Source organism: Spermophilus citellus (assembly GCF_964194105.1).
Source record: "Spermophilus citellus genome assembly, chromosome: 4".
Lineage (NCBI taxonomy): Eukaryota > Metazoa > Chordata > Mammalia > Rodentia > Sciuridae > Spermophilus > Spermophilus citellus.
Window position 1 is genome coordinate 212,447,407 of NC_138185.1, and position 21,793 is coordinate 212,469,199.

A 21,793-nucleotide genomic window follows, 5' to 3' on the forward strand; every position below is an offset into this window, starting at 1 on the left:
TATATCCTAATATGGAACAAATGCTATATATATATTTTTTTAGTTGCCGATGGACCATTATTTTTATTTATATGCGGTGCTGAAAATTGAACCAAGTGCCTCACATATGCTAGACAAGTTCTCTATCACTGAGCCATACCTCCAGCTGCAAATGCTAGATATTTTCAAGAGAAAAAAAATCAAAATCTTTCTAATGGTTATAAATTCTATAATTTGAAATACTTATTAATTATGTTCATTTGATATACTGTAAGCCATAAAATTTAATTCTAAGCTTTGAGTGTTTTTTTTAAGTTTATTTAAGGACAGATTCCATTCTATACAATTACTTTATAATTTGCTTACCTGACTGAACGATCATCACTTCCAGTCACGGCCAAAGGTTTAGTAGGATGAACAGCGAGCGCCCAAAGTTCACCTTCACAATGCCCTTGCATAATTAGGAAAGGTTTGTTTCTTTCATGCACCACAATTTCAAAAATTTCACTGTCTTGTGTTCCAACTAAAATGTGGTCACCTCGCCAACAAACACTCCTCACAGACAAACCTAATGAAACGTATATTTAATATCAATATTGTATGTTATACCAATGCTATAACAATATAATGCCAGTATTCCTAATTGAAAATTAATTTTTGTGCCTGTTATGCCATGGATGCAAGATAAAATACATATGGGAGTCCCCTGATCCACATTCTTACTTTCTTCAATTGTCCATATTGTTTTCTATATGGAATGATATTTCTCTTTTTTATATACCTAATTTCCACCTATCCTACAAGACACATACTTGGCTTCCTTTTTCCTTGTCAGACAATTCCAGGTAGTCTATTTCCTCAGCCAAAGTTTTATAGCACTAACAATCTTCACCATTCGATAAGTAATTACTCAGGAACTATTTTAATAGAATTGTATTGCATTTCAAAAAAAATAATCTAACACTTCTTGTTTATATTGCATTTCTTCAATCTGCTCAGAAACGGATTCATTAAGAAGATAGAATTTTACCTTTGCTTTTTTTTTTTTTTGCATCTTCCACAATTCCTTTTTTAACCCTAGGAAAACAGTTTTTCTTAGTTTTCTCATCTGTTTAATATGGCCAACATAAAGACACTCTGTACTTAATAATACTCGAGAATAGAATTTTTAAAAGCATCAAATTTTTTTAAGCTTCAAAATACAATAATGTTCAGTAAAACTAATGAAAATAGAGTAATAGTCAACATTCACATGTTTACCATGTACCAGATATTCTTCATTTTCATATATTAACTCATTTATACTATAAGATAGCTATTCTTATTATCATCAATTTACAGATAATGCTAAATAATTAGCCCAGGGTTACATATCTCCCAAGTGACTGGAGTATTTTTTAAACACCAATCAGTGTAACTTCCAATCTTAGTCTTATAGTAGAATGCCACATTGGCAAATAATATGTTAAATTTTATAATGAAAAATCCTATCTTATTACATCAACTTTTTAAAGTCCTTCAAGAAAAAAAGTTTCCCAATTGCTGACAAGTAAATCTGGATAAAGAAAAAACACATCTATGTACATTTAAATCATCCTTAATAAAAGTCCCCCTAATCCCCAATATACTTTATTTACAATAGTTTATTTGCTAAATAGTTATTATAGCATTTTAATAATAAATATTTTCAAAGTCCAGTGTTACCAAAGTAAATGACTGTCACATCTCTCTGTAGGTTTTATTAGATATAGAAAATGACAAACCCCCAAAGTAGGGAGACCCGGGAAAAGGGGAGTGAGAAGGAAAGCCATACATTGAGAACATTGATCCTTTCCCAATATCTTTCCTGGTGATAAAACAAACCCTGAGGAAGAGGTGTCCATCATACCTGGAAAGGCAGTCTCTTAGAAGAGGCCAAAGCATTAATCCTTCGGTAAACAAATCCTTTCCAGATACCAACCACTGACCCCAGGCCCTCCATCAGGTCCAATACAATAAATCCCAGAAACTGACCACTGACCCTAGACTTCCTCCCATTTGCCTCATAAAACAGACCCCAAATTCCTAAGCCCTAAAATTGACCCCTTCACTGACTGATTGAACAAACTCCAAATTCCTGGGTGCCCAAAGAAAATTGATATGCTCATTAGACCCTCTCAGAATAACCTATAGAAACCCAGGCCCTTTCTTTCTTCGGGGGCTCATCCACCAGAAAAGTGGGTCCCACCACGGCATCATTTTGTTCCTGCATCCCCTGCTCCTATGTGAAACTTCATTCCTGAATAAAGCACTGAGCTGACTTGTGAAGTGTATATGTTAGTCCCAGTCTTTTTGTGCTAACAGGTTCTATTAAAATAGATAGGAGATACACAAAAGAATCTTTGTTGTAACATTGAATCCAAAAGTTCTCCTCAATGGATTTCAATTAAATGTATACACTGTGAAGAGGAAATGAAAGTCTTATTCATTTTTACAAAACATACATTTATGATAATTGAAAAAAAGAGACAATCTTTGGCACATTTAAAATTTGTCTAATCATGAGACATTTGTTTTATTACCTTTGTATCCCTGGTCTGTTTCCCTGAGATCAATCACAGTAATTGGTTTAAAAGTTAAATCCCAAAGACGAATACAGCCATCTCTTCCACCAGTAGCAAACCCTTCTTCACAAGCATTCATGCTAAAAATTCCTGCCTGGAAGAAAAAATAATTTAACAATTTAAGCTTCCTAAGAACATCTATCATATAAAGATAGAAACCCATCTAGCAATATTTTAGTATCATAGAGGAATAAACAATATCAGAAAATAGAAAAGAAAGTCTAGAAATATATCCTTAGAAACTGAATATATAATTAAGATGGTATTTGCAGACATAATGAAAAAATTAGTTAAACTTCATACTATATTTATAATGAATTATAGAAGAGAAAATTCTAAATGTAAAAAATACGTTTAGAAAAAGTTAGAATAGCAGGCGCAGTGCACGCGCCTGTAATCTCAGCAACTTGGTAAGCTGAGGCAGGAGGATCTCAAGTTTAAAACCAGCGTTAGCAACTTATTGATGCTGTAAGCAACTTAGCAAGGCCCTATCTCAAAATAAAAATAAAAAAGAACTGGGATATGGCTCAATGTTTAAGTGTCCCTGGGTTCAATTCCCAATATGCGCACGCACGTGCGCACACACACACACACACAAAGTCACAACAACACTTGTATGATTTTGGGTTATGAGACATTTTTATTTATAATTTTTAGGCATGGCAGTTCACTCACAAGCCTTTAAGAAAAAAATTTAAATTTGGGGGGGCTGGGGCTATGGCTCAGCGGTAATGCACTTGCCTGGCATGTGTGAGGCACTGGGTTCGATTCTGAGCACCACATATAAATAAATAAAATAAAGTCTATCAACAACTGAAAAATATTTTAAAAAGCATTTCTTTAAAAAAACTTAAAATTTTCCTATGAAGAAAGATATCATAAAGATAGACAGATTAAGAAAATATTTGCAATGTGTTTGACTGAAAAGGTAAATAATCCTAATGTACAGATGAATAAAGGAATGAAAAGCAATTCAAAAATACAACCAACCAAACAATGAAAAGAGAAAAGTCAATTAACAAGAAAGGAAAAAAAGTGGTCAGTAAATATTTGAAATTTCAGAAACAGCAACAAAATTCAAACAAGAATCTACCATTTTTTAACCTAGAAAATAAATAAATAATATTTTACAATACTAGTCACATTCTGTGCCGTTGAATACAAGAAGGAAACTAGTATTTGGTAGTAAGATGGTAAGAATGTGAGTTGCCATGCCTTTTGTGGAAAAAAGACTACTATTTTTGGGTTTTGAGCATTTTACTTAGAGCAAATTATCATGCTTTGGACCTAACTTAAATGTTCCCCCAAAGGCCATGTGCTAAAGGCTTGGTTCTCAGCTGATGGTGCTGCGGGAGGTAGAGGAAATAGTAAAAGGTGGAGTGTAGTTGGAGAAAATAGGTCACCAAAAGGTGTGTATGTGTGTGTGTGTGTGTGTGTGTGTGTGTGTGTGTGTGTCTCTCTCTTTCTCTCTTCTCCAGTCTCCATGAGGTGAGCAGCTTCTTTCTACCACGTGCTCCACATCTTGGTGTTCTACTTCCCCATAGGTCCATAATCAATGGAGCCAAGTGATCATGGATAGAAACCTCTGAAACCATGTTCCAAAATAAACCTTTCCTTCTTTAAGTTGAATTTCTAAGGTATTTTATCACAAACAGAAACAGGCTAATACACACATCTTTTCAAGTAGTCCTTTATTATGTTTAGGATGCTTATTTATTTATTTATTTTTATTTTTTTGATTCTTTTTTTATTATTAGTTGTTCAAAACATTACAAAGCTCTTGACATATCATATTTCATACATTTGATTCAAGGATGCTTATTTATTCATTTTTCAGTACCAAGGATTGAACCTAGGACCTCCCACATTCAGCTATATCTCCAGCCTTAACATTTTATTTGGAGACAGGGTCTCACTAAGTACCTCAGCCTGGACTAGAACCCATGGTTCTCCTTCCATATTCTTCTGAGTAGTGTGTCCTACCATATCCAGCTTATTTGGGGCTTTTCTATTTGAAGATCTGACTGCTAACAATGTGGCAGCTCTGTGCTATCTAGCTCCCTTCACTTTGTGAGGAGGAACCCAACTGCTAAAAAGCTCAAATCAAAAAACACTCAGTTTTGGGCTGGTAGCTCAGTGATAGAGCACTTGCATAGCATGTATGAGGCACTGGGTTCTATTCTCAGTACCATATATCAATAAATGAATAAAAGTCCATCAACAACTAAAAACATTTTTTAAAAAACCACTCAGTTTTAACAATGGATTTTTCTTATTTGGTACTTTATTTAAATTAAAAGCTCAAGAGCTACAAAAATGAAATCCCTTTGACATTTATTTAAGGAATCAACATTATTTTTTAAATATTTATTTTTTAGTTATAGGTGGACACAATAACTTTATTTTTTATTTTTATGTGGTGCTGAGGATAGAACCCAGTGCCTCACGCATGCTTGGCGAGAGCGTTCTACCTCTGAGTCACAACCCCGGGCCTCAATGTTATTTTTTTTCTACACCTATACTGATCCTGGTAAGTTATCTTTAAGAGCACTGGCCTTATTTTACTATAAGTGCTTATAGTTAATCTAGAATACCCTAAGGTTAAAGTCAACAAGCTTTTCTTTAACACTACTCTGAGAAAGACATTGCTAAAGCAATAACTTTGAACAGGATACTAATTATACTAATTTAATAAATATCCATGAATCAAACTGCATAATATTTCTTCCTTGAAATCTTGGGGACAAATTAATTCAGTTAAAATAGCATTTTCAAGAAACTGATAAGAAACAGTGTGCTACATTATGCAGTCTGTGGTTTTAAAACAATAAAGTAGTTAACATCTCAAAGTGTTTAAAATATTTATACTTACAGTATGGGCTCCTTGTATTGTTCGTATAAGATTGATTCCTTTCCACACATATATATCCCCATTGAGTGCACCAGAATATGTTAATTCATCCCGAGCACAGGCTAGGCACAATATTGTCTGAAGGTCACCCGTTTTACCAAACACACCTCTTTTTGGGGTCAGAGCATTTCCACATAAACTCCAGAACTAAAAGGCACACAGTAAAATCAAATTACATATAAAGTAAAACTCTTCCAATACTTCAATGTTATATTAGAATGGCAGATTAGAAATTACTTAAGAAACTGCCTTATGATTCAATAGTATTCAATGTTCACATCCTCATCCTAGTGAGTCAAAAGCTATGTTATAATAGTAAGTCACTGGTTTCAATCTTTGTCTGTAAGAGAAAGGGGTTGAACTAGATTATTTTAAAAATATACTACTGCTTTCCTTTGATATTGAATAAAAACATGAAACTTAGAGAATTAAAAGTTTTGGGAATGAGTTAGCAATGAAGATAAGACATCATACACAAATGGTAAAAAGGACCAAATCTAATGTTCAATTTCTGATAGAAACAGCAAAGATGAGGGGATTGTACATTGCTCTCATTGGTATTTTCAAAGCTGAGCAAATTTCTTCCTCATAAAGCTTAAAAATAAGATAGATTCTCATTTGGAAAGATTTGGTCATCCTTGGGAGAGAGAAGTCAAACATGAATCTTCATAAAAAGAGTTTTTTTCTCTATTATGTAGATTTTAATAAATTTTCACAGTATGCAAAGAGAATTTTTAATGAGTTCAGGCAGGGATGTATATGTTAAATAGTTCTATATAGAGAAACGAGGCCCAGAGAATAAACTTAGTTTTCACAAAAAGTAAATTACTACTTCAAATAATATAATTTCTAGTATTTTATATACATCTATTTTAAACCTGACACTCCAAAGAACTAAAAATTATGATACTTTTCCATTCAAACAACTAACAGATGCCTTAATAAGTTGAAATTTCATGACTTTTAAATTTAAAAGCGTCATAATTTCTGTTCATAAGAAGAGCTGGTCTCTTCCTTTTAGCAAATCCCACTTTGAATCTATTATTTTCTTCAAGATCAGTTATTGCTAACCACGGTTTCACATTATAATCCACTGGGGAAATTATAAATTTTCCCATAATTTCCCTGGCCCCCAACAAATTGAGACAGAATTTTTGAGGAATAAAATCCAGGTTTTCAAATGCTTTTGATGCTCAGCAGGAGTTAGGAACCATTGTTCTTGAATCTAGACCAGTACTATCCAACACAACTTGCAGTGATGGTGGAAGTACTCTCTGTAATGTACACATGATTTCCATTATAATAACCACTAGATACACATGACTCTTGAACATTTGGAAAGTGGCTACTAGTGTGACTGATGAATTTGAAATTTTATTTAGCCTTAATTTTATTTAAATAGCTGCAAGTGGCTAGTGGCTATTAGCCAGTTCAGTTTTAGATCATCTCAGGTAGTTTCCTCACACATATTATCTACAAAAAGAACAAACTATTCATTGTCCCTAAGAAAGAAAAGGAAATGTACCTCTTAATATAGTTTTTTGTTTGTTTGTTTGTTTTAGTTTGAAAGATGAGCTTTTTAAAAAGAAACCTAAAAGTGGGGCTGGGGATGTAGCTCAGTGGTAGAGCATTTGTTAGCATGCATGAAGCCCTGGGTTCTATCCCCAGAACTGCAAAAGAAAAAAAAAAACTGAAAATGGATCTTTTAGTTTTATTTATAATATAAAACAGCAGCAAAATTTTTCTTCATAATTAATTTGCCATTTACTAAGCAGTTAAAATATATCAAGTACTTTGTTAAACATCATTTTGTTCATCAAAAATAAATGTCTTTGTCTCACAGTGCTTCCATCATGTGCCTTAAAGCCTAATAGAGCCTTTGCTATTAAATATTTGTTGATAATATATAAAGATTTAATACTACCCATCTATCAAGTTATTACCAGAATATTAAAACCAGAATTATAGCAGCAATAAAGACTCATTGGAGGGCTGGGTTGTGGCTCAGCTGTAGAGCACTCGCCTAGCACGTGCAAGGCCCTGGGTTCAATCCTCAGCACCACATAAAAATAAAATGAAGATATTGTGTCCATTTACAACTAAAAAATAAAATATTAAAAAAAGACTTATTGGAGAAAATATGGATGGAGGTGAACATATCATAAAGAAGGTTGGAACACAGATTCTTACTTATTTCAAATTATCTGATTTTAAGAACTGTTACATAAGACAGTGGAAAAAAAGCAAGTACTTGCAGTTTGCACTGGTGATTTAAAAGTTGCTATAGACATAGAAATGAATATCACCACTGACTATGGACTTCAAAACCTGAACTATAATTACAAAACAAACCCAGAGCTTGCATAAGCAAAATAAATAGTGGCTATCAAGGCTAAAGTCAAATCAGAAAGCAAACATAGAAAAAGAAAAAGAACACTTTCAGAAAGCAGACCCTCATTGGGCACTATTATAAGCACTTGAACATATGCTTCCTTTTAAATCATCAAATCTTTGGGGATGGTAAAAACAGTTATAGTTTCAAGATGGGAAAAGAGCTCAAAGAGGTTAAATGACTCACCCAGGTTAAACATCTAATACATGACAGTCAATTCTATCCATGTTGTTTCTACCATACCACTCTAGTCCTGCAAATGAAAAACTTAGCTCACTTGGTTTCCTAGTCTCACATTTTACTTTGTGAGGGAAATCTGAAGAAACAAGAATACTGTAAATTTTACCTCATAAGATTATAAACGCCTTATGGAGAGTGGTTCATTAATTACCTATTCATGCCTACATCCCTCAGAATACTAGAAGTAATTACAAAATAAATAATTAATTGAATATAAGAACATTAAAAAGTTGAAATTTTCAAAAAAAGTACTGTCAAAATTCTAAAACTAATCCTAAATTGTTAATAATGTGATTCATACTTAAAAGTAGAAAACTAAACATGACTATTATAAAATAAGACCCTTCTAGTACCTTGATATGTTTTACACCACAGCTGACAAGTTTATTTGGCTGGTACAAATCCCAAGAAATATCAAATATCTGTAAATAAACCAGATTCATGGTTAAAATATTTATTTCCAGAATCATTTAAGAATACTGTCCAAAAGATCAAACTACCCAAACCTATCAGAAACCACAGCAGCCTCAATAAATCATGATCAAAAATCCCACATTTCAAAATCTTATAAGAACTAAATTAAATATGAAAATGATAAGAAATAAAAACTATTAGCTTCAATGAATTTTATAAATCAACTATTGGAGCAAAATTCAAAACTACTTTAAAAAAAATTTTTTTAAAGAATTTTGGGGTAGGCTGAGGTAGAAGGATCAAAAGTTTGAGGCCAGCTGGGCAACTTAGTGAGACCATCTCAAAACACAAAATACAAAAGAGCTGGGGATATAGCTCAGTGGTAGAGTGCTTGCCTGTCATGTGTGAAGCCCTAGGTTCAATTCACAGTACTAGGGGAAAAAAAAGAATTTATTCACAAATAACAAGAATGGCTTAAATTATGCAGGTGCCTGCATAATTTTTTTAAAGGGGTGAGATTCTGAATGGAACATACACTTAATACTTACACAATAAGAAATAAGGAATATTTTTATAGCTTTTTATCACATAGAATTACTTTCATAAAGGATCTAAACTTTTATTTCACAGCAATTTACTTTTATTCTTTAGTTTTCTTACTGTTTATGGGTCAAATACAATTAATTTACATATACTTAAATTTTGCAGGTCTCCAGGCTTTGTTCATATCTAAGATCCCACAATGTTTAAATACATACAAAGCATTTTGTTACAAGCAAAAACTCAGATGAAATAAAACATATACTAGAGACACATAATTAAGAAATAAATGAAAGAAAGCCATTTGAAAAATAATTCAGTTATCCTGCAATCTGAGGGTTTTCACCATGTTTTTTGACTCCTGTTATCATCTAACTTAAAATGTTTACTATCTCAAAAAATTTTAGAAATACTTTTCAATGATAATGAAGAAAGAGAACATAAGTTAATGTTTATCAACTCATCATGATATAGATTACATGAAAAATATATTAATGCAAAGGACTACAAAATGCTTTTTAAAATCCCATTGACAATATAATCTTTTAAAATTAGTCTATTTACTAAATCCAAACTGCTATTATGTGAAATTCTTTGATCTAAGTCACTCAGAAAACATAGTTGTCTAATAAAATATATCTAACATGTTAATAATCATCTAAATTGTGTGTGTATGAATGAGAGACACCATATAACATGCTCCTTTGAGATTTGCTGAAAACCAAGTATATTATTCAAAATGCAAATGTACTTAAAATTTTCTGCACAACTTTTACAGATTCAGATTTCTACAAAACAGAATCACTGACTATGCCTTGTTGCTGCTTCAGGCAAGGATTTAACCATACATACACTCACAAAATTAGAGATTTTAAAAAATTTATAGAATTTTTGACATGTCTATAGAATCAGTGTAATATTTAATTAGGAAGCTGACAAAATATTCCTTATATTAACCTTACATAACTTGGAATAGGGAATCTATATTTTAACTAGTTTCCAAAGTAAAAAATGGTTAGGGTTCTAAAAATTTATAATAATATTTTAATTTTTCTTACTTTATCATTTTTGCAGTGCTGAGGATTGAACCCAGAGTCTTGCACATTCTAGGCAAGCTCTTTACCACAAGCTACATCCCTAGCCCATACACATACATAATTTTAACACATAATTACACAAACAACATATTTTTCACCTTAACTATAATCCATATGAAATATATTACTAGTAAATGAAACTAAAGAGACCCTAGACACAAACTCATTTAATTTTAAAATTGATAATTCAATAATGGTTGTTTGCATATGTATAAACTCATCAGACTGTGCGTATTATATATATGAAGTCTTTTATAAATCAATTATACTCAATAAAGCTGGGTTTTTAACAGAAAAATGCACAGCTTTTACTGAAGCAAACACTTTTTTAAAAGTTTTGTGCTTAATGCCAAGTCCCATAATACATTTGCATTCTAAGATTTTATGGGTATTTATAATTGTACAATCTTTAAATTTTTAAATTTAAATTTTTATTTTTAAAGAGCTTTACTGGGATCTAATTCACATATTATAAAATTTACTCATTAAAAGTGTATAATCCAATGTTTCTCATTATGCTTGCAGAATTTTACTACAATCAGTTTTAGAACATTTCATCACCTAACAAAGAACCTCCATAATTATACAATGATTCCCATTTTTCTTTCCATCTTCTCCCCTCCCCCACAACTGTATAATTTTTAAGAGTTGGAAATTTTTAATGAACTATGACCTATCTGGCAATAACAAAACAGAAGAATAAAATTCCCTAAACTCTCTCTTGGCTTTTTCCTGTCTAGTACTCATTATAAATTCCAAAGGAGAATACTTACTCTATCTGTGTGACCAGGAGCCATAGACAACATTTTTCCCCTTTTCCAGTCCCAAACACAAACTGCATTCTTTGAATCCAGTCCAACTGAAACCAGGCGCTGGATTATGTCCAAGAAGTCAAGGAAGGAATAAAAAAGGCAAACAAATCAAAGAACCACCAAATTATAAATGGTAAATAAATTCTACTCAGGGATTTAATAAACATCAAACCTTACACATCTATATTTCATAGAGCCCATAGAGAAAAGGAAATACATTTCAATATTTGCACATACATATACTTTTTTATACCAAGAAACAAAGAGACAGTTTGACAAAATATCCTAAAGATAACTCATGCCAAAAAGTAAAAATAGTAGAAAAAATGTAATAAAATCATTTTAGATATACTACTGAGAAGTTAAAGAATTAGGAAAACTGGAAACAAAACAAAGGGATCCCCAGTGGGAATCCTGAAAGGTAATACAGCACCTATATTATTCCATTCTACAGGTATCAGATGAACCCTTGTACCCAATTTTTGTGCTGCATATCAAAGAAGAACAGGAGATAAAGTCTAGAGCCTACCCAATATGGGAATTTGAACTGACCTCTGACTAAAGCAGTGAACATACAATGAGAAATTACCCCTTTTTAAAGAAGGGGTAGTAATGAAAGAAGGGGAAGAAAAATCTCCCTGAACATTTGTAACCAAAAGCTGCCTTCACATTGTTGCATGACTTATATTCACATTAATCATGGATCACTTAAGTGAGAAATTTCATGCAGAGTGGTCCTAAGGGTTGGTTGTGTCTTTGAGCAACTTCAATACATGAAATAGGCAAATATAAATTCTGTATTAGGAAATGTAAAACTTTCAATCTATCCCTCAAAAAATTCCTACTGGTAGAAATTCAATTAAAATAAACTAAACAACCCCACAAACACAAGGAAATAAGAGCTCATGAGCTGAAACAATCAGCAAGATCAACCTTTCAATATACTTCAGATATTGGAATTATCATATAAACAATATCAAATAAGCTTAATGTAAATAGAGAAATTAAATTAAGGCTTCAAAATGTCTGCATATGAGCAAAGATTAGGAAAATATGAAAAGCATCCAAGGAAATGTGATCAAACAAATGAACTTCAAGGAATGAAAAATAAAACATAAAATTAAAAACTCAATGGAATAGCAGATTAGAAGGACATGAAAATATAGTTGATAAGAGTAGAAGATGGAAAGAAAGAGAGAGAACCATATTTGACCCAGTTATCTCACTCCTCAGTATATGCCCAAAGGATTTAAAATCAGCATACCACAGTGACACAACCACATCAATACTTATAGCAATCTAATTCACAATAGCTAAGCTGTGGAACCAACCTAGGTGCCCTTCAATAGATGAATGAATAAAGAGAATGTGATATGTATACACAATGAAATATTACTCATCCATAAAGAAGAATGAAATTATGGCATTTACCGGTAAATGGATGGAACTGAAGACTATCATACTAAGTGAAATAAGCCAGTCCCAAAACACCAAAGGCCTAATTGTCTCTGATATGTGGTTGCTAACACACAATAAGGCGAGGAGGGAAAAACAGAAGTTCACTGGATTAGACAAAGGAGAATGAAGGGAAGAGAGGAGGGCATGAAAATAGAAAAGACAGTAGAATGAACCAGACATAACTTTCCTATGTTCATATGATACACAACCAGTGAAACTTCACATCATGTTCAACCACAGGAGTGGGTTCCTAATTATACTAAGCTATACTTCATGTATGTATAATATGTCAAAATACATTCTACTGCCATGTATATCTAAAAAATAATTTTAAAAAGCTAAAAAAGGCACATGAGAATATTAAAAAAAAATGAGAGAGAATGTGAAATATGAAAGACATCTAGCCAAGCAGGAGTATCAGGGTCTGAACTTGTTCCCCTCCATAAACATCTAGAAACCGTTCAAAGTATATAAAATGAAATCTTTTCAGACATTTGTAATTGGAAGTAAAGCACTGTGCATGATTGGAAAGGGGGAAAACAAGGAGAGTCCTACAGTTGCCTCAGCTTTCACTTGGGAGGCAATTTTCAGAGCACAAAAAGTAGAATCCAACAGAACTCCGTATATTTGCTGATTTAAAGGCACAGCCTGGAGTTCAGAGAAGCCAAGATAACTAAAATTTGCAGTGCAGAGAAAGAGCTCCAGAAACTCTGTCTGTAAGTGAGATCTGAAAACACCATTCTCTGCATGCATAGGATACATTCCACAAGACTACATACAGAAGAAATTCTAGAGAAAGATCAATGGGGAACTAAAACTAAAACAATTCTGAAATCCCAAAGGATCAGAAATCACTCAAATTCCCAACAGCTAGAATGAAGATATATCTCGGAATTCATGAGTATTCATTAGACTCCAGGAGGGTGACACTTCAAGTGAAGTTTAGTCCTAGAAGAAAAGCTATTCTAGCTCTGCCTGCTTCCTCCAAAAGCAAGCTTTTCACAAGAATTAAACTGATACAGAAGAAATTTAATTTCCTACCAGAACCATGCTCATATGTCTTAAAGGGATACAATAAAACACAACTTTTGGGGCTGGGGTTGTGGTTCATTGGTACAGTGCTTGCCTAGCATGTGTGAGGCAGTGGATTTAATTCTCAGCACTCCATGTAAAAAAGGAAAATAAATAAAATTAAGGTCCATCAACAGCTTTAAAAAATAAATAAATAAAGCACAGCACTTAAGATGTAACAATACGCAATGACCAGAATATAATAAAAAAATTACTAGCATGTGAAGAAATAAGGAAATATGACCAATCACCAGGAGGAAAGAAATCAGCCAACAGAACCAGAACCAGGAATTATAAAAACTAAGTGCTGCATCATCTGAAATGAAAATTCACTCTGAAGAATTAATAGCAGCTTAGACAATGGTGAAAAGAAAAATGAACTTAAATTACATAGTAATAGAAATCATTTAAAATAAAGCCAAGAAAGAAAAAGGAAAAAATAATTTATAGAGTCTCAATTACCTTTAGGAAAATATCAAATGTCTCACATACATGTAATTGTGGTTCCAAAAGGAGAGGGAAAAGAGTGGAAAAAAGAAAAAAAAACTGAAAAAATAATAGCCAAAAGCTCTGAATTTGATGAGAACCCTAAATCTACAAATAAAAGATGCTGAACAAATCCCAACCAGCTTAATTATTAACACAGGGAAAATATATGTATTAAGACACATGGTAAGCATATTCTGAGATCAGAACTAAAGAAAAAATCTTAAAAGCAGACAGAAAATAAGAGAGTTTGATTTGAAGAACAAAGATTAAAAAATGATCCTAGTCTTCTCATCTGAAATGATGCAAGTCAGAAGACAATAGACAAATTCTTTAAAATGCTGAGGGGTAGGGCTGGGGATATACCTCAGTTGGTAGAGTGCTTGCCTCGCATACACAAGCTCTGGGTTCAATCTCCAGCACCACAAACAAACAAATAAATAAATAGATAAAATGCTGAGGGGTAAAAATAAATCAACAGAAAATTAGCAAAATTATCTTTTGGAAACTGAGTCAAAATATTCTTTAAGTAAACAAAAGCTGAGAAGCTGGCATGTGGGCCTACAATCCCATCTACTCAGGAGCTAAGGAGGATCTCTTAATAAGTTTTATGCAAGTCTGATCAATATAGCAAGACTCAGTCTCTAAAAAGAAAAAAAAAGAAAAACCTGAGGAAATTCATTATTAGCAAATCAGAACTTGAGAAAATGATAAAGGAAGTTTTTTTCAGGCAGAAGAAAAATGATACCAAATACAAATTTGATTTACACATATAAAAGTCCTCCAAAGGTAAATATGTAAATAATAATTTTCTCATTTCAAAATTTCTTTTGAAATGGGTTAAGGCAAAAATGACAATAGTTACTATGTGTTTTGCAAAATATGCAAAAAGTAAAATTAAAGACAACAATAACACAATTAACAGAAGTAAATAAAGAAAAAGCAGAATATGCTTTTCTATGTCCTTTCTAAGTACACATAAAATTTCATGAAGATTACAAAATTTTGGATAACAAAGTATCCACAAATTAGATAAAATTAAAATATAGAGTATATTCCCTGACAATAACATAATTAAGTAACAACAACAGAAAGTTATTTAGAAAATTCCCCAAATATTTGAAAACTACACGATAAACTTCTAAGTTACTGAAGGACCAAAGAATAAATCACAGAAGAAATCTAAAGAATAACACAAAACATATATTTTGAAAATTAGTGCTTTAGAGCAGGGGTTAACAATATATCCTCAGGCCAAATCCTGCCTATACCCTATTTTTGTAAGTCATGTTTTACTGAAATACAGCCACATTCATTCTTGCACAGATTGTCTATGATTATTTTCACACTACAATGCAGAGTTGAATAGCTACAACAGAGACCATATAGCTCACAAAGCTTAAAATATTTCCTATCTGAATTGTTATAAAAAATTTACCAAACTGTGGTTTAAAATGTAGATTCTAGTAGCAGACTATCTAGGTTTGAGCATCATGCCTTACTACTTGGGTGACTTTGGGCAGTTATCTAGCCTTCCTCTACTTTACTTTTCTTACCCATTAAATGCGGATAATAAAAGTACCTCATAGGATAATATGAAAAATTAACATATTATACATAAAGAACTTAGAAAAATGCCCGACTTATGGTTAATGTTAAGTAAGTGTTCACAATCATTATCACCAGTAATTTACCATAATCATAATAAGTTTAAGAACCCATCAACTCTACCTGTCCAAATGAGAAATGCCATCTAGTATCCAGTTAGAAACAGCTTCTGCAAAGTAGAATTACTGTTTAAATCAAATGGGCAGAAAAAATAAATCACACAAAAGGAATATAGAATACAGTTTGTCATGACTCTCCATCAAATCAAGCTAGGAGAAATTACAGAGAATGAGAGAATATGTTGCTCATCAGAGGACTCTAATATTCAGAACCAGAGAGTATCAGAAAATATCTAGCTAAAACAAAGGTATCTACTTATTGCTATAGCATAGTGTGTAAAGAATAAACTTTCACCAGACAAACATAAAGTGAGAAATAGTCCTTTTTATTCATGCCTCTTTTCTCTGGCTCAGCTCATCATACACACATGGAAACCAAAAACTCTGAAAACTTCATGTATCCAAATAGAGCTTTAGGGATAAGGATGTGGCTCAGTGATAAAGCATTTGCCTAGCATGGATTTGATCCTCAGCAGGTGCATTTGCACACCCACATCCAAACATCTAACTCTGTACAGGCAATAACAAACTAAGCCTGGGAGTTCTTCTTCTGTGGCTTTGACAAACATCACAACCAAAATCAAACTCCCTAAGCATAAGTCAAGCAACAACAAACAAGAAGGGGTAGAAACAACAAAGCAAACACCACCTCCTCTTCTAGCTTTCTATACATTTTTAACTTATCATCTTTTCTCACATTTAATCTAGTTTAGGTAGGTAACAAAGAGGTTGAAGAAAGTTTTCCAGAAAAAGTAACACAACCCACATCTTCAAAGATAAAGTAAAAGACAGGTAGAAAAGACCAAGGAACCGAGACCTCAAGATCCTAGTGCTTTCAAAACAGAGAAGGGAAGGGGAATAGGAAAAGGAAAGACAGTGAAATGAATCTGGCATAATTTTCCTGTGTACATATATGAAAACACTACAGTGAACCCCACCATCATGTACATCCACAGAAGGGGTCCTAATTAGAATAAGATCCGTTCTGGTATAATTATGTAAAAATGAATTTTACTGTCATGTATAACTAAAGAGAACCAATTTTTTAAAAAGGCCAGTAATTCAATGTAACTGAGGAAAGGAATATCAATAGGGAAGTGGCAAGAGACAAGTCTAGAGAGGTATATTGGTAGCTAGGCTTTATTGTCAATTTTTTAGAGTTAAAATGAAGAGACACGTTTAAATGTATAATATGAAATATTTACAGGGGGCTATAAATTCTATAGAATACTATAAATTCTATAGAGGAATATATTCAAGGGGACTATTCAGAGTTGAGAGAAGCAAGAGCCACTGTTAACTGGTATGAAAATTAAAGTCATGGGTTCATATAATCATTAAGGGAAAATAAATGATAGTATGGGCAGGCTACAGATTTCTGAAGAACACTGACATGTTCTTTCATGTTCTTCTGAGACAGAAGGAAAGACTCTTTAAAAAATAACTAAGAAGTAATCTACCCCATTTCCCAAATTCCTCCATGATCCTATCCCAAAATCTTATTTGTGCCCTTTAATTGAATTTGAAGCAGTACACCAAACACTCAAGTAAGAAGAAGCATCCTACAATACAACTGTGAAATAAATTCAAATTAATAGACAACTGAACTTTTGATTCTTCTATGGAAGGCCTTCCTATCTATGTTTATAAGAATTAAACATTTTAGTGTTACAGAATGAAATTATAAATTTTACAGATAATACAAAGTTTATTGTAGCAAATACTGGCCAAATCATATTTAAGGCCATTAGAAGTTAGGACCTGGCAGGACAATAGAAGAAAAAATTCAAGAATAATAGACTATGCACTTGAGATATGTCTACATAACAAGAGATTAACAAAAGGCCCTTGGGAAAAAGTCATGATCCCTTTCCCATGTATACATTAATTTTGCAAAAATGGTTCACTTTATGTACTAAAAGTCAAAGATAAGCCGAAGCATTTTATTTTGTACCAAACTATAATTAACACAATTTTGGTTAAAAATGACTTTATTCTCAGTTAATTCTATAAACCAGCAGAGTTGTAACTATAACGTATATGTGGCTAAATATGAGAAATGTGTTCTTATGAATTATGGTGATACATTCAAGATAAAAAAAATCAGTTCAATTTCTCATCCTCCTACTTCTTCTCCCGTGTACTCTGAATGAGATACATATAAAAAGCCTTTTCAGGCCCTAATTATCCTCAATGAGGTAGACAGCCAGTATTAATGTGGATATTCAATTTATTTAGAAGAAAGCCCCTAGGAAAAGAACACTCAGCATTACCACCAACTAGGAAACTTACTGATTGGATAAATCCTAAATGATCACTTATGGTTTCAATCTAGCAGAAAATGCAAAAATTAGACAACATTCCCTACTTGGTATCCCATAAACAGTTTATAGATATAAACAGATATGTTTGCTCAAATATTTTTCAAGTTAAAGTATTAACATAATTTCTTAATCTTTATTTGGCAGCATTTCCTTACATTTTAGCTTTGACTATACTTAAAATGGATGAATTCTATTTGAAATATAAGTAACCACCTCCTACGTTCCATGTTTGGGAGGCAGTAGAGCATTCCTGTTAAAAACATGAGCTTTGGAATATGACTGACCTGGGTTCCCGCTCTGGCTCCATTTACTAGCTGTGTAACCTGGGACAAGTTATTTAACCTCTCTAAGTCTCAGTTTCTTTATCTGTAAAATAGAGATAATAACAGTATCTATTTCATGGGGTTGTTATGAAGGTTAAATGAGATAATGCAGGCCTAGCAAAATGCCTGGCACTTAATATGTGCTCCACATCTTTTTGTGTTTTTATACGCTCAAAATTTTAGTAACATGTTCTTATGAATATCTACGATGATAAAAAACATACATCTAAGATTTTCTTGTAAGTTGCTCAAATAAGCAAAATTAAAGGCCTTCAACTAGTGAAAGTTGTGGAAGTGATTTCTCGTTGGATTTCCTCAGCAATGCAATATATTACATTTTAAAAGGGCAATTTTAAATTAAGAAGAAAACCTTTACACTTAAAGTACGCAGATGCTTATAGTTAAAACATCTTGAATTTCATAATACCTTAAATGATAAATAATTTTTAAAAATCACTTTGTAGATTTGCTTCATAATATTTTATACTCCAGTGAAGTAGGAAAGAATAAGTATTATTCTCTTTTCTTTTAAAAAAATGAAACTCTGATGAGGAGATTAAGGGACTTGAAAGACAACAGCAAAAATGGGACATAATTAAGTTCCTGGAATTGCTAAACACTACTATATAGCAACATTAAACCCAGAAATATACTCTTCCCCAATAACAGGTTCCAGGTAAGTCTTTATAGATCCCTTACCAGAAACTTATCTGTTATCAGAAAGTCATATTAATCTATGCAAATCAAGCTATTCCTCTGAGTAATATATGAAATATCTACTGGATATTGTTTCTAAGGGGGAAAAACACACTACAATCTGTTTTTGTAAAAATATAGATTTAAAGTAATCCTAAATGATTCATAAAAACTAATTTTATGAATAAAAACTGTGTAACTAAAATTTTTCTAAAAGTTAAAATGATTTTAAAGTCCAATTTTAACCTAAAACTTTCAAAGATTATAAATTAACCACATCTGAAAAATCTGCTTCCTACCATGTTTCAAATATTTTAGGTGTAATAACTTCTACACAGCATCACACACAAAAAAGCCCTTGACTTGTTTAACTTTAAAAAATCACTGACTGGAAGTAGAGAACAATTTGGAAAAAAAAAAAAACTAGGCAGTATAGTGGTAACTGCATCCTTTCTTTTGAACTCTGATTTTATATAAAAACAATTGTCTCATTATTTTCAATCAAAATGCAATTATAAAGATAACCTTAAAGTAACTGAAAATTAAAATACGTATATCACTACTTAGAGAAACTTAATTTTCCCAAAACATCTTGCATTTATCCTATCAAAATACCCAGCTCGAAAAAGAGCTATATCTAAAATTTTCTATAACAACTGTTATTCCACTGAATTAGAATCTCTTTGGCTTTCAAGGTAATAATTAATTTGACTGAGAAAGCTCTTCATATGATAAGTCTGTTTTTGTCTTTATTTTTCTTACATAAGTCTACCCACTCCACCTACATCTCCACCAAGATAAACAAATACTTCTCATCAATTGCTTTTCCATTTAATATTTATTGTAATATTCACAATTCATAAACAGTATATATCATATTTGTAGTATACATTTTTAAAACATATTTTAGAAAAAGGGAAAAAATACCACATACCTGTCCATCTAAGTCAAATGCTAAGCAAGCTATACCATGTGTATGAACATCCTTTAGAACTGATATGGTCTGCACAGTGTATGAATCCCAAACACAGATATAAGGCTCTTTCCCAACTTGTCCTGTTGCTACCAATACTCGTTCAGGATGCAATGCAAGACTGCAAAATAAAGAATTAATATATAAGTCAATAAAAACGCTTAAAAGAGCTTTTGTAGTATTTGGTATATATAATATTCATATATATCAATGTGAACATTAGATAGTATTCATTTTAAATAATTTGGATTTAAAATAAATAACTTCTGTAAAAATTATGCCATTATTACTTCAATAATACACATTTGACAGTTAATAATAAACTATATTTTTCATTCTTGTAATATAATATGGCATGTATAAACTTCAAGAAAAGCACTCTCCCAAGGGATGAACTAAACAATGGCAACAAATTAGTAGCAACACTACCATTTGCCATTTAGCTACTTGGTATTCATCTGTTCTTAAACCTCACTTCATTTTGCCATTCCTTTTGTTGGATAATATTGGAGCAAATCTTAAGGTCCAAAACTGCATTCAGTAGCACTCTTCATAAATTACAAATCCCACTGTAAGATATAGATAGTTCACCCATAATTCACAGAAAGTAATCTATGAGTCTTTAAAAATAATAAGAAGATCTGCCAGGCATAGTGGCACATGCCTTTGATCCCAGCTACTCTGGAGGCTGAGACAGGAGAATAAATTCAAGGCCAGATTCTAGAAAGATGGCGGCGGGAAGTGAGTAAGCCGCTCCGTGCTCCGCACCAGTGTCTGAAAAGATGAGGTAAAGATCATTAAAGGAGATCTGTTGACAAAAACCCAGCACCGTGTCAAGAAAGGGGCCTAGGTGGAGTGAATCCGCCACGAATCCAGCCAAGGTGGAGGGAGTCCATCACGACTTCAGCGCGAGCAGTAAGGCTGCAGCCCCAGCTGCACGGCTCTATCGGCCCCATCTCGTTCTCCTCTCCGCCTCTCCGCCTTGCTTCTCCTCAGCTGTCTCTCCTCCCAAGCTCAGTCTCTAAATCTAGATCTCAATTTCTTTCCCCCACCCCGCCCGCTCTCCCACGTGTCTGTTACCCGGCCCGCGCGGCCCCGAGGCACCGCCTCCCCTCCCCCAACCCGCACCCCCTCCCCGGGGGTCCCGAAGGCTGCTGCCGCCGCCGCTGCTGCCGCCGCCTCCCGCGGAGCACCATAGAGCAGACTCTTCACCGTGCGAGTGAGCTACCGAATTAAATGAAACAGCTGATGAGTGACAATTTAAAATCCAAGTGATCCGAGAACACGCACTGAGCCCTGATCGGCTGAATTCAAACTCCCGGTCACCTGCTTCCCACAGACAAAGAGCTATGACTCAGCATTAATCCATCCGGCTGAAACAACTGGTCAGCCCTTCTCATCCTACAAAGGTAAATGCCTACCGAGCCTTCATAAGTAGTGGCCACAGGTATGAAACGGGGCTTGGGAGAAAAGGACCCACCCGTTGCATTGGTCGCCCGGCAAAGGGAAACGACGTCATCAGACTGCTGCGGAGGAGATAACTTCATTGAAACCTGCAGCTACAGGTGTGTGATCCCCTAGCCTTCCCTCTCCACACATTGGGGAAACCTTAAGGGCCCCTCCCAGCTCTCCCGTAAGGGCCGCTCCCAGCTCTCCCGTGAGTGCTACAGCCAGCCTGAGGGAATCAGAGGTGGTGCGGGACCCGCGGCACAGAACTACCGCTCCCACCAGGGCTGACTGCTGAGGT

The 21,793-nt window shown here is 33.5% G+C and overlaps 1 protein-coding gene across 2 annotated transcripts in view; it reads right to left on the minus strand.

Annotated features, from left to right (window-relative positions):
* The window catches only part of EML5 (EMAP like 5), a 180,120-nt gene that overhangs the window by 133,109 nt on the left and 25,218 nt on the right, over positions 1-21,793 (minus strand). For both annotated transcript variants that reach the window (XM_081289270.1, XM_081289271.1), the window contains exons 2-7: positions 20,008-20,167; positions 10,950-11,048; positions 8,479-8,547; positions 5,455-5,640; positions 2,541-2,676; positions 346-547 (exon numbers count right to left, since the gene is read on the minus strand). In XM_081289270.1, coding sequence (XP_081145396.1) covers positions 346-547; positions 2,541-2,676; positions 5,455-5,640; positions 8,479-8,547; positions 10,950-11,048; positions 20,008-20,167 — 852 coding nt within the window. The remainder of the gene's footprint in view (positions 1-345; positions 548-2,540; positions 2,677-5,454; positions 5,641-8,478; positions 8,548-10,949; positions 11,049-20,007; positions 20,168-21,793) is intronic.